At 35.9% G+C, this 14,255-nt stretch overlaps 1 protein-coding gene across 2 annotated transcripts in view; it reads left to right on the forward strand.

The window, feature by feature from the left end:
• CYP7B1 (cytochrome P450 family 7 subfamily B member 1) overlaps positions 1 to 14,255 on the forward strand; it is a 174,017-nt gene that overhangs the window by 139,970 nt on the left and 19,792 nt on the right. For both annotated transcript variants that reach the window (XM_066378969.1, XM_066378967.1), the window contains exons 2-4: positions 1,458 to 1,594; positions 9,908 to 10,495; positions 10,981 to 11,187. In XM_066378969.1, the coding sequence (XP_066235066.1) occupies positions 1,543 to 1,594; positions 9,908 to 10,495; positions 10,981 to 11,187 (847 nt within the window). In that variant the 5' untranslated portion in view covers positions 1,458 to 1,542. The remainder of the gene's footprint in view (positions 1 to 1,457; positions 1,595 to 9,907; positions 10,496 to 10,980; positions 11,188 to 14,255) is intronic.

The following is a 14,255-nucleotide window of genomic DNA, read 5'->3' on the forward strand; positions in this document are numbered from 1 at the left end:
AATGGCTTTGAATTTTTTTTAACTTTAAATCAGATTGAGTTCCCCAAATAAATGACTAGGAAGAAATTTTGAATTCCAGTTTGCTAGAATTATGGGTCAAAAAAGAAGAACATTGTTTTTTCATTAATAATATTTCAATGTTTCATTGAATATGCTTCATATGTTTTGAAAAGTTATCTTGTAAAATTTAACAAATATTTCTGTTCATTGTAGTTTGAATAAAAATGTTCCTAAAAGAATATAACAAAATGTACTTTGTGGGAATGATATTGAGGTTTTTATTGTTCTTCATGACATAAAATATGTTTCAAAATTATTTATTGCCCCTTTCCTAATTATCTAATTCCAGTCTAATCGAGATCTGATAACAAAGAGCTTTATTTTGATCACTAAAATACCTGGTATCTTATACCCAGAGTGCAGTAGGAGCCTGTAGACACAAAAATGTTGACTAATTTACCTGTCATTTCAGCCAGCCATTTGGGCCTTAAAGCCCATCATTCTTTTTAAAAGTTGCTCACCAAAAGCTCTGATTGAACTTAGTACCCAAGACCCACACATACTAGAGCAGGGGTCCCCAAACTACGGCCCGCGGGCCGACTACGGCCCCCTGAGGCCATTTATCCTGCCCCGCCACACTTCCGGAAGGGGCACCTTTTCATTGGTGGTCAGTGAGAGGAGTATAGTTCCCATTGAAATACCGGCCAGATTGTTGATTTAAATTTACTTATTCTTTATTTTAAATATTGTATTTGTTCCCGTTTTGTTTTTTACTTTAAAATAAGATATGTGCCGTGTGCATAGGGATTTGTTCATAGTTTTTTTTATAGTCTGGCCCTCCAATGGTCTGAGGGACAGTGAACTGGCCCCCTGTGTAAAAAGTTTGGGGACCCCTGTACTAGAGTAGAGGCTCAATAAATATATTCTAGGATTACAGGGTGGCCTTGGGTTATGACAGTCTTGACATATGACATTTCAAGTTTATGATACTCACTCCTATAAACACATTAAAAAAATGAGATGTGAGTATTTCCACTTATGCCATTAGTGTCGTACTTATGGACTATGTGAGCAAACTAGTTTGGTTGTGCGTGGCAGAAGAATATGCAATACAATGTACAGTATACTATGTTTATGTTCTTTTCCTTTTTCTGTGGCTTAGTTGTGTTTTAATGTTTTAGATTATGATTTTACAACTGTGTTAGGATAGGTAAGTGACTTAGGCTAGGGTGTGTTTTGATTTACACCAAAATTTGGGTTATATCACTGTCATAGGAATGGAACTGTGTCATAACCCAAGGACTCACTGTATATTGGAATCATTGAATAAAAGGAATTGAAAAAAGTTGTGCAGTTGATCTGATCCGCTTGTAGACTAGATTAATAACATACATCCATTAAAATAAGAAAGATTTAATTTACTTAACTTCTTTCTTTTTTTTTTTTTTTCCTTATAGGAGACCTGGTGAGCCTCCATTGATTAAAGGCTGGCTTCCTTACTTTGGACTGGCCCTGAAGTTACAAAAGGATCCCATAGGTTTCATGAGAACTCTTCAACAGCAACATGGTGACACTTTCACTCTTTTCCTTGGAGGTAAGCAGCACATCATATATCACAATTTCTTCTTGTTCTTTAATGTCATTATATTTTTCTCTATGCAAATTATGAAATATTTATAAGTATTGTTTTATATGTAGAGCTAATACAAAAGAAAAATATGGTCTTGAGTATAGTAATCCTCATATTAAAAAACAAATTATAGGCCAAGAGGTTTAGTGGATAGAGTGTCATTCCAGCAAGCTGAGGTTGTGGGGTCAATTCCCCCATCAGGGCGTGTATGAGAAGCAATCAATGAATGCACAACTAAATAAAACAATTAAGTGAAACAACAAGTTGATGCTTCTCTCTCTACTTTTCCCCCTTCTATCTTTCTCAAATCAATGGAAAAATTTAAAAACAAAACAAAATTATACAACACTCTTGAAAGTACCTAGGGATGGCCACTCTGCTGCCATCACCTGTCATTATGGTTTGGTTTGGCTTGGTTTTAAGAATTGTTTTTAAAAAGCTACAATGTATGAATGGACTTTGTTTTGTAGAGCAGTTTTGGGTTTACACTAAATTGATCAGATAGTACAGAGAATTCCCATACGTCCTTTTTCCCCATCCCCAATCATAGTTTCTCCTATTATTAACATGCTATATCAACATTTCTTAAAACTGACAAGCCAATGTTGATACATTATTAAACATCTGTGGTTTATATTAGGGTCCACTCTTTGTGATGTACAGTTTTTTGAGTTTTGGCAAATGCATAATGTTATATATCTACCATCTCAGTATTGTAACTAGAAAAGTGACCTGTGGGTCTGGCTGCTATTGCAATGAAAACCAATTGCATGACACAGGTGCTGATGAGAAAGAAAGAGGTTTATTCAAGTACCAGAAACCTGAGAAGATGAGGGGTTCCTGTCCTCAGAAACCCGTCTTAGGCCCTGGTTAGGAGGCTTAGTAGATAAAGCATCATCTAGTTGCCCCTAGGTCATAGGTTCAATCCCCAGTGAGGGCATATACGAGAGACAATCAATGAGTGCACAACTAAATGGAACAACTAAGTGGAACTATGAGTTTCTGCTTCTCTCTCTTTCTCTCTCTCTTTTCCTTCCTTCCCCCCTCCCCTGCTTCCTTTCTCTCTCAATCAGTGGAAAAATTTGAAAAATAAAAACAAAAAACCTATCTTCCTCTCCTAGTGCAGGCAGCGATTGTTACAAGAAGAGAGAGAAGGGGGCAAATGAACAAAAATAGCAAAAGGAATTGAAAGGAGGGGGTTGAGAGTACTCTGCTGAGGAGGGCTACCTGCAAGCTAGCCCAGTCTGTTAGATAACTGATTGAAGGCAGCACATCTTCTGGAGCTGGCATATCTGAAACTCGAAGTTCATTTCCTTGGCTGTTACAGGAACTGAAACTACCAAATATCCTAGGGTTTTTGTTATATGGGTTTCCACGTATTTCCACAGTCAGGTTCCTCTTGCCCTTGAGTGAGAATGTGAACTGCAAGCCTCAGCATGGTGGGAGCAGTAGACTGAGGGGTAGGCCAAGGTGCAGCTCCTGCTTATGCTTATTCTTCTTGCTCAGATGTTATCCCTTGGTGTGAGTCAGCCAGAGGGGAACTGGCCTGTTTAACTGTAACGAGAACTTGGCCATAGGTGAAAGCACAGAATTGATTATATACTTTGACCTGTTACAGAATATATAACTTTGATTACTACAACTGGTGATATTGAGTCATGGTTATAGGAGCAACAAACTGGATTAACATTTTACAGAAATCCTTTTATAAGCTTGCTTTGTTAGTAAATTCTTATTTAGCTCTATTTTATGGCTACTCAGACTAAGATCAGTAAGTCAGTATAGTTATTTTTGGTTACAGTATCACAGGAATAGTTTTTACTTCCCTAAAATTCCTCTTTCCCTTCTCGAGCCCCTAGCAACTACTGATTGAGAATGTATTTTTTAATTTGAAAATGTTTGTTATCCTTTTACTTCACACCTCAACCTCATAGGGCTAAGAAGAAAGCTGGAATGTTCTTTGTTCATCCTCCTTTAAGGGTCTTGCTGTCCAGATGCATCGTTACCTTTTGCTATATAAGAAAACTCCTACAGATTTAATGCCTTAAAACAATGACTGGTCTCTCCAGAGTCACTGTATGGCTTGAGTCATCTGGCTGCTTGATTGGGGCTAGATGGTTCATGCTGGCCTTATCTACATACCTGCCTGAACCTCCTTGTTCACATTCTGTTTCATCCTCAAGAAGACATTCTTATTACATGTCAGCTAGTGTTTCAGGAGGGTACGAGGCAAAGTTGAAAGGCCCCTTGATGTTACAAAACCTCACTTCCACCACATTCCATCAGTCAGATCAAGTCACAGGTCAACCCAATTCAAAGGTAGGGAGTTAGACTCCACCTCTCCCTGGGCTGAGTGGCAGTCACATTGCAAAGGAGCACATGTAGAGAGATAGTAGGAATTTACTGTGGCCATCCTGATGAATCTTCCATATCAGCTTATCACTGGTCTAGCTATTCCCTCTCTTGACTTTTGTGTCCTGTCTGTGCTCCGGAAGGCTGATCGCTATAGTCTGGATTCTCTGTGCTCCTTTGCCCTCTGACTTCTGGTTGGGTATGCTGGTGAGAGGGCCGGTGTGTTTCAGCTCCCCATCTCTCACCGGGCTCTGGCAGCACAGGAGGTCTCTTCTCTTTTTTAAGGAAATTGAAGACATCATGTATGATCTCACTCAGATCCACACACACCTACCAAACATATCATGTCTTACAACTGTGCTTAACACCTTTTCTCCAATTTCAAAGAGTGTTACTCAAACTTCTACTATATTCTCCATCTAGTTACTTTTCACTTCTTTTTCTTGTTCTCTTTGACATCCATATTTGTCATGCGTTACCTGTATTTGCTGCTTCTAGCTGCTTATTTCCTAGAGCCCTCCAAACTATAACTGACTAGACCTCTCTACCTGATTTGACAATGGAGATGCCTCATTCCTTCCTGAAACACTCTATTCCTTCACTCTCCTGACACTGCACCTTCTGGCTCTCTGACTCAGTCTTTCTCATTTGGGTCACCTTTATGCATTTCTGTCTTCTTTGCTCAACCTCTTTTATTTTCCTCTAACCAGCCTTAGAATTTTATGTCCTATTCCTAAAGAATTTAGGTAATTTCTTCTTACTGTAATTACTTTGCTGAATATCAGGAGTGACCTTTTGTACATGGAGTGACTTCATCTCATCGCTACCATTTTAATGTATTTGGGAGGAAAAAAATGATCCCTCTGTATGAAAATGTCAGCATAGTTGAGTTCTCACATAAGCAACAAGGAAGTTTGTTTCATCACAACTTTCTCCTTTACCTAGCCGCTGGCAAGTCTCTTCCAAAAGTAATTGTATGCACTCTGATTTAAAAAAAAATTAAATGAAAAATAATTCATGCATCTTAGAAAGATTGATTTACAATAAATAATTGATGAGGAATTTCTCAATACTTAAAGTTGATGAAATAGTTACTAGAATATAAATAAAAGCCATAGCTAGTTCTTCTATTCTACATGAGCTTTTGGTTTCATAATACAAAACTCTATTCTTCACTTTTAAAAAAAAGTCACTTTAAAAAATTTAACCTTATGTTCTAATGAGTAGATACAATATAGTATTGAATTTTTTAGTTTTCCTCTTTAAGTGCATTATACAGAAATAACCTGAGATGAATAAGCAGAAACTTTTGGCAGATTTGAATAATTGTATTCACTTTTCAAAAAACAACCGATTTCTGCTAATGCTTGAAATCTTAGTTTTAGATACTGAGGAGCTTGCTGAATTTCTAATATCTAAATTATTTGATTATGGTTATGTCTTTGGATTCAACAGTAGAACACCACAGTTGAATATGTACTCCTACTTATCTTTAGCTTCTTACAAGAGTTTGAATATATTCCTGTCAAGACATCCTATGAATGTATATGGTTCTTTCTAATGATCAGTTTGCAAAATAGCTCATTTGGAAAATATGCAATGAGGAACAGCCTTCCACCTTTGTCCCATAATGTGATTTCAGTGAGCAATGTTCTTGTATGATGAGCAAATGATTGTCATCCCAAAGAGTCTCAAAGGACATGGGTGTCATCTTAATAAAGACATTAAAGGTACATCTTTTCATCAGAAACCACATAAACTCGTGACTTGTCGCAGAAAATAGTTTTCTAATTGGTCTTGTGTGGTGGTGCTGCAGAAGCCTTTTCCCTAGTTGTCGTCCTGGGGAAGCAGTGCTGTATGTCATTGTCAACAGCTAGCAAAATCTCCCTAATAAGACAGGGTATGTGACGTGGTCAGCCTCATAAAATAAACAGTCGGTTCATAGTCCACTCCTCCAACTAATATTTTTAACTAGAATTTTTCTTTTTTCTTTTTTTAAAAAAAAAACCTATTGGAGAACCAAACATGGAGATTAAAAGCTTATAATTATGGAAAGTTTCTTTAAAATTCAAATTTATCTCTGATTTGTTAACTGAATATTTCTATTCCAAATAGTTAAATAATTGTTCTGAATTCCAATGAATTTGACTCTGTAAAGCAATAGATATCTGAGGTAAAAAACATCAAAACTCACTTTATAATGATTCAGATGTCAAACTTCTTGTGCATAGAAGACATCAGTGTAAGTTTACTGACATATATACTTCGCATCACGTAGCTCCACCTCCCTGAAAGAAGTAATTTTGAAGGAAATCAAAAAGCTGGCAAGTTAGTAAAGGATCATGCACAGGTTATAGGAATGCTAAAGTTAATATCTCAAGGCCTAAGCAGTTCTATTGGCAAAAGAAAAACATTAAAATTTTTGACCCTTTTTCAAATTTAAATATACTGCTCTTAAGAATGATATACGTATTGCAAAAGTGAGCCTCATTTTGACATTTATATTTTAGACAAATGCTAACTATGAAATCTTTAAGTCAATTATTTTATATCAGTTGCCAACAGCATTCTTTTTTTTTTGAAAAACATGGCAAAGGATTTCTACCTTGTGATCTCTGTGAACGAGGCAACTTGCCCATTGACACTTGGCATTCATTTACATAAAATGACACTAGAGGAAAAGTTAATTTTGCTCCAAGAATCCATGGCCTTCTAAATAACTTTTCAGATTTCCTTTGTCAGGAAATTTAAATTCATTTTATGAATGTATATGTGTTTTCCTAACTGTCTGATTAAAGATTACAAAGAAACTCTGGTTTTGCAACTCACATTAGCAGATGGTGGACAGATGGTTTAAATTAATATTAATTTTGGAAAACTTAGCCTAAATTGTTTATACTGAAGATTAAAAGTTGGAAAGCCAGCTAACATCTCCAGGGTTATTAGTACTTCCAAACCCACTTGAAAAGCAAAATTCAGAAAATCAAAACATTCGCTTTTAAAGAAATCTACATCTTCGTACTCAGAAAGGTAGGTAATACATAATGCCTTGATGTAGAAGAAAAGTTAAAAAAAGAATAAAAAGGAGAAAATACAGCTCTTGGAAGTAAAGAGCCTTGAAAACAGTGAGAATTTTATCTACAAACAAATTGCTTTTAAAATGATCAGTGCTGATTTTTACGTCAAAGTGCCTATATGCGACAACTAACTGCTTTTATTTATTTATTTTTAATAATCATTGGTTGCTAACCAGAATGTATTTCCACATTTAGCTTTTATTTCTTTTCCTTTTTTAAAAAAATATTTATTGATTTTACAGAGAGAGGAGGGGTGGGGAATAAGAAGTAGATCCTTCACTGTAGCTGTTCATTGGTTGCTTTTTGTATATGCCTTGACTGGGCAAGCCCAGGGTCTCGAACCGGGGACCTCAGCATTCTAGATCAACACTCTATCTGCCGTGCTACCACAGGCCAGGCTAGCTTTTATTCCTTTTATTTGAAATTAACCTTATTGTTTCGTCCCATGGCCTCACCTCAAAGAGAGATAGAGAAAGACAGAGGGAGGGAATAAACTCGTGTTTGGAGTGAGTTATAGACAGGACTCTGACCGGTGTACCACCTGTACTTGAGCAGGCCAGTGCACGCTGTCATGTTGGGGATATTGTGTTGTCTTTCCACTTAGATTTTGATAAATGTAGAAAATTAATAAGAAAAAATTCAAAATACATTCTAAAAATTGTGTATTTTACAGACCAAACCTTTTATACAGTATCTGAACTTTAGTGACAAATTTAAAAGCACCCTAATGATATTTAGTAAAATCCTCTCATTTAGTGAAAGGAGAAAAGTATGAATCACCACCTGTGAAAATATACAGCTTTGCCTAAAATTATGTCTTTTGTAGAATAAGGGGATTGATTCTTTATTTTAATTATTTTTCAGGCAGATGCTGGCAATTTTACTTAATTAAGCTGCTATGGTAAAGCAGGTGTCATAAAATATGCCCAAATCCAGTTGAATCTTTTTTCTCCTCCCCAGAGGGGAAAAAATTGAGTTTATTTTGTAGATGCATCTTTGAGATCTGACCAGAATGAGTAGTCATTTCTAGCTTTACTTTCACTCCTAGATTGGTTAGCCTTATTAAGTCAAAGGGAAGTAGAGTGAATAAAATTTAAGTCATATGATTTGTTTTTAGAAAAAAATTATAGCACCTGTATCTCTATGTATGTTAAAATTTTAAATTATGTTTTAAAATTGTAGAACAAAGAGAAAACACTTCTCTTGTTTCTAGGATTAGGTGGAAAATTATTCAAAACTTTATCCTAAATCTTACATCATAAGTAACAAGTGAGCAGTTGTTCATCTCAGAAAGCCACACAAACGTACATGCATGCACACGGAGGAAGGGTAAGGTTAAGAAGGAAGTGTAGATGATTCTGCATACTTCAAGGTCTAATTATTTATTGTTTTTCTAGAAGACAATAAATAGACATTAAAGTGTGTAGGAACATCTAAACTTTATGTGTGTTCTTGGGAAGGAAAGACTTATTCAATGCTATTATTGAATACTACCTGCATATTACATATAATTAGAAGGAATCTTAAAACAGTACTAGAGTACTCAAAGCCTGATGAATCAGAATCAGGAAGGAATCTGCATTTTTAACCAGCATCTTAAGTCCTTTCATCGGGTATGTTTGGACAGCACTGATATATGGAAAGACCAAATGTCACCACCTCAAAGAACCCTTTATGATAATGCCTGAAAGCAGACTGAAGCAGATTCCACTCTCTGCCTCACCCCTGTGCTATCTCACTATCCATATAATGCAATGTTTTCTTTACATCTCTATAGCTCAAGAGGAAAGAGAGCCAACCAAGTGTCTGGATTTCAATAAAAACTGAATGAATGAATGTGTTTTAGTTTGTAATCCTGTTTCAGTATGTGACATTGGGCATGTTATTAAATCTCCCTGAACCACTATTTTCTCAGCTATAAAAATGAAAACATTGACCTTTTGTGATTTGTTACTAGTATTGAATTAGGCATTCATTTGTAATTACCTACTTCATGCCACATCTTCATTTATTTGAGTTAAAATTATTGTATCCAGCCAAAACTAAGATGATACCAAGTATATAAAAGCTCTTTATAAAGTATAAATAAATAATCAGTAGTGGAATGGCATCTTACCAATTTGACTTGTTTGTTTTTTGTTTATGTACTGGAGAAAAAATATGAGAAGTGTTTAAGTTAAGGGATTCTGAGACTATTTAAAGGATAATTTAAATATTTGGGTGCTTAGTTACAATAAAAATTTAAGAATATACTACCTTTTTTAATTCATTAAGAATTTAATGCCTGACCAGGCAGTGGTGCAGTGGATACAGCGTCGGACTGGGATGCCACGGACCCAGGTTCGAGACCCCGAGGTCGCCAGCTTAAGTGCAGGCTCATCTGGCTTGAGCAAAAAGCTCACCAGCTTGGACACAAGGTTGCTGGCTTGAGCAAGGGGTTACTTGGTCTGCTGAAGGCCCGCGGTCAAGGCACATATGAGAAAGCAATCAATGAACAACTAAGGTGTCGCAACGAAAAACTGATAATTGATGCTTCTCATCTCTCTCTGTTCCTGTCTGTCTGTCCCTATCTATCCCACTGTCTGACTCTTTCTCTGTCTCTGTAAAAAAAAAAAAAAAAAAAAAAAGAATTTCAGAATATTTAACTTCAACCTTCTAGAGTTTTCCCCACCATGTTCCATTTTAAAAGGAAACAGGTAGTGGACCTTTGAATGAAATGAGTTTTTATTAAACTTGACAACTTTCTAGACTTTAGTTATTAAAATCTAATTTTCATTAAAATATTTTCAAATTTCAGGGGGAGCAGTTTGTTTTGCTACCGAATTAACTCATATTCATATTTTTTTAGGAAAGTACATAACATTTATTCTGGATCCTTGCCAATACCAGTCAGTGATGAAAAATAACAAATTAAGCTTTCGTATGTTTAGTAAAAATATATTAAGGAAAGCATTTTCCATCCAAAAATTGATGACCAATGATGACCTGAACAATGAGCTCCATGACTGCTACAAATTTTTACAAGGGAAATTTTTGGATGTACTCTTGGAAAACATGATGCAGAACCTACGGCAAGTTTTTGAACCCCAACTATTTAAAACCACGACCTGGGAGAAGGCACACCTGTTGGCATTCTGCAGCTCAGTGATATTTGAGACTACATTTACAACCATATATGGAAAATGTCCTGCTGGTGATAGGAAGAAATTTATTACTGAACTTAAAGATGAATTTTTAAAATTTGATGCCAAATTCATACATTTATTATCAGGCATACCCATTGAGCTTCTAGGAAATGTCAAGTCTGTTCAAAAGAAACTTATACAACACTTGACATCAGAAAACTTGGCTAAGATACAAGGATGGTCAGAAGTTGTTCAAATGAGGCAAGATATCCTGGAGAAATACTATACGTTCAAGGACTTTGAAATAGGAGGTAAGAAACTTCTGAATGATTGCTTGTCTAAAATAGAATAATTTACAATAGACCTTTGAAATAAAAAGACAAAATGGCGACCTTGAAAATTTTTATGCTCTTTCTAATTGGTTAATGATAAAATGTTTTACATTGAAACAACCTTCTGTGATAATTGATTTTTTTTTCTTTTTTTTCTTTTTTTTTTTTTTCCTTGCTGAGGTGGTAAAACAAGATACTTAACGGTGATAATGAGAAAGAGTGTAACTAAGCAGCATTTACTCCTCTTATCTCATCCCCTATCTCCCTCCCCCCTCCCCCACACACATTACATTTTAAACTATTCTCATTAAGCAGAAAATTAGACTTCAGAAGCCTATTGGTCCTCATTAGCATGCACTGATCCTTGGCTGGGTCTGTGTCCTAACATCTTTTAATTAGCACACTGCAAATCTAATCAGTGTAATAAACGCTATTAATCTTCCTTTTCACTTATTTTCTCCCAGCACATCATTTAGGCTTTCTCTGGGCCTCTGTGGCAAACACTATCCCAGCTATGTTCTGGGCGATCTATTACGTTCTACGGCACCCAGAAGCTATGGCAGTGCTGCGTGACGAAATTGACCATTTGCTGCAGTCAACAGGTCAAAAGCAAGGGTCTGGATTTTCCATCCACATCACCAGAGAACAATTGGACAGCCTGGTCTACCTAGGTAATTTATTTTTATCTGTTATGAAGAAAAGAAGGTTACTTCTCTGCAAACTTAGTTTATCACTCAAAGCTGTTTACCAAGAGGTGGAGGACACAGCTGCCTAATTGACATAATAACACCCATTTACATCAATTATAAATTATGTAGTTTATAGCTGTAGATACTCTCATTGCATGTAAACATTAAGGCCTAGGTAATTAACTATGCAAGGTATGCAAAGGGCTAGACCAAAGCTTTGCAATTATTTGAAAAAAAAGTTTCTGCCTATTAAGTCATTTGATTCTGAGCATCTGTTGGCATGCTAATGCTTTCCAAACACGGCTGCTCTATTTGTCAAGAAAGGTATTTGGGGCTTGAAAAGGAAAGTATTTCAGAAATGCAACTTATGTGCAAAATGTATTTATTCTACCTTCAAATGTGGTGTCTATATTTTTGGCAATTTGGTTGGTTTATACAGCTTTGAGTGCGTGATTCTCAAAAACATAGTACAAGTGATTTCTACTGGAAGTTTATGATTTAAACTCTTGCGGGGGGCGGGGTGAAGGAACAAATAGCAACTACAAATTACTTCATGTAAAATGTCGATATTTTATAAAATATTCACTGACTCATGAGATATGCATGGTCACTATGTTAAATGCATTTGTGGTCAGGAGTGACTAATTGTTTTTCTGTTTCTACATACACCTGTATACTGATGACTTGGCTTTTTTTTTTTTTTAATGACAGTGGATTGTAGTCTCTTTTACTGTTTTGATAAGACCACTATGATTATTATATCATGAACTCTAATTCCCAAAACTAAATTCCATCAACAAGTTCTTTCCATCCTCTGTTCCTTCTTTACTGATATTTCATCCTGTGGTACCCTTTATAAGACAATAGTCCAAGTCCCTTTGGAAAAATATAGGAGTAAATCTTTATATATCTGTATTGCTCACTCCTTTGACACTGCAGGGAAATATTTTAGCCCATGTTGGCCTCAATTTTTTATCTTTTAAATATGTTCCAGGTTTTTGGTGGGAACTTCTGCATGCAAAGGTCCTAAGGTCTTGACCACCCAGTTGGCCTTAAGAATAGTGGCCCAAGAGATTGTTCCTACTGGTTAGGAAAAAGCCATCTGAAGCGAGAGTCAGAAATTGGTTTTGTACTGTCTGCTGGCTAGCTTGTGCAGTCCGTTAGGAAAAATGTGTCTCCTTGTAGTTTGCTATTTTTAGCATACATTATCAAAGTAATTTTATATTTGCTTGGTGAAAGAAAATAGTACCACATTATTAAACTATAAATGTTATCATTTTCTTTTAAGAATTATTAGGGAACAAATGCACAAAATGTGCATAAAGTTCTAGATAGTTGCCTTCATATGGATATACAGTATTTTTCTGAGTAAAAGATTTCTGCTTCTGTGAAAATAAAGGTTGCATTTCCATATATTCAACTACATTTTATGAATGAGATGATGTATACTGAGAAGTAAAGCAAATAAACTACAAGCACTATGTGTCTGTATTCAGTAAACAGTTATTAGTCTTAAAAATTCAGTTGTGATTCATCAATTCTTTTTGTACTCAACTTCTCATTATTGAAAGAAAAGATTATTTTAAACTTGTAGTATTAAAAGAAGAAAGTTTAAATGTATTTTATCAAGAGACAGTTTCCAGAGCTTTAATTTGGGTTCATTCAAATCTATTGCTAGAGCTAGAGATTTTCATCCTTGGAGCACTCATAAATTTACAGCTCAGTAAGCATCTGCAAATGAACAATGACAGTCCCACGTGAGTATAGATCCACCTGGATAAAGGCAATGCCTCCCATCATATGGAAGGTGGACTGTTTATCACATCCTTGGTTACCAGCACAGTCCAGGTAATGCTCATTACGAGAATTTAATCTTCTAGAAAATAGTGTGCATTTTTTTCTTTCATGTGGTAGTCTGTTTTAGGCAGAGTGGAGCAAATTTTTATATGACTCAGTAACACAGCAGATAACTTCTGCATCTAGTCATAGCTCAACTGTATTTCCATATATTAAAAAAGTTTGAAGCTGTATTTCCCCATGTATAAGATGCACATTTTCCCGAAAACTTTGGGGTTTAAAAAGTAGGTGCGTCTTATACAGTGGTTGTAGTTTTTTACATGCATTTCCCACTTTTTCGTGCTTGTTTATGTGCTCATGGTTGAAGACAGTGATTCACCATCAGACAAGATGGCGACTTAGGGGTTTTGAACCTGGGTCCTCCTCTGTGTCCCAGTCTGACGCTCTATCCACTGTGCCACTGCCTGGTCAGCCAATGTGATTCTTACTGATGTTTCTGGCTCAATCCTGTAGGCCTCAACTGTTATCAAATTTCTTCTAACATCAATGTATGCCTAATGTCAGCGAAAGTTAAAATGTGTAACATAGATTAGGTTTTTAAAAATCAAGCCCAAAGCAATCATCTGTTGTAAGAGGTTGTAATGGATTTATGCTTTTATCCAGTGCTCTCCAAACTCTTCCTTTAAAACCATTCTACCTTTCTCTTAAAGAAAAACACAACTCTGTATGTTAATTTACTTATGTAACTTATAAGGATTCTGCTTATCATGACCTCACTCAAATGTTATATCAATTTAGTAAAGATCTCTACCATTAAATATAAATATATATTTAAAATAAGTTAATAAATACAGTGAGGTTCAGATAGCTGTTACTTGGGGCCTAAATCTCCATAGAAAGAAAAGAGGAAATGAAAATGCAAGGAGAATCTCTCAAAACTGAAATTTTGATAAACAGGTACCAAATAATCTTAAGTCATACTTCTTCCTTCAAGTTTTACTGAAATAATTTATGTAAATAACTTAATTAAAAGTATGGGTTCAAGGCCCTGGCTGGTTGGCTCAATGGTAGAGCATCAGCCCAACGTAAAAATGTCCCAGGTTCGATTCTTGGTCAAGGCACACAGGAGAAGCAATCATCTTCTTCTCCATTCCTCTCCCTTCTCTCTGTCTGTCTCTCTCTTCCTTTCCAACAGCCATGGCCTGGTTGAAGCAAGTTGGCCCCAGGTGCTAAGGATGGCTCCATGGCCTTGC

Source organism: Saccopteryx leptura, chromosome 3, assembly GCF_036850995.1.
Source record: "Saccopteryx leptura isolate mSacLep1 chromosome 3, mSacLep1_pri_phased_curated, whole genome shotgun sequence".
Classification (NCBI taxonomy): domain Eukaryota; kingdom Metazoa; phylum Chordata; class Mammalia; order Chiroptera; family Emballonuridae; genus Saccopteryx; species Saccopteryx leptura.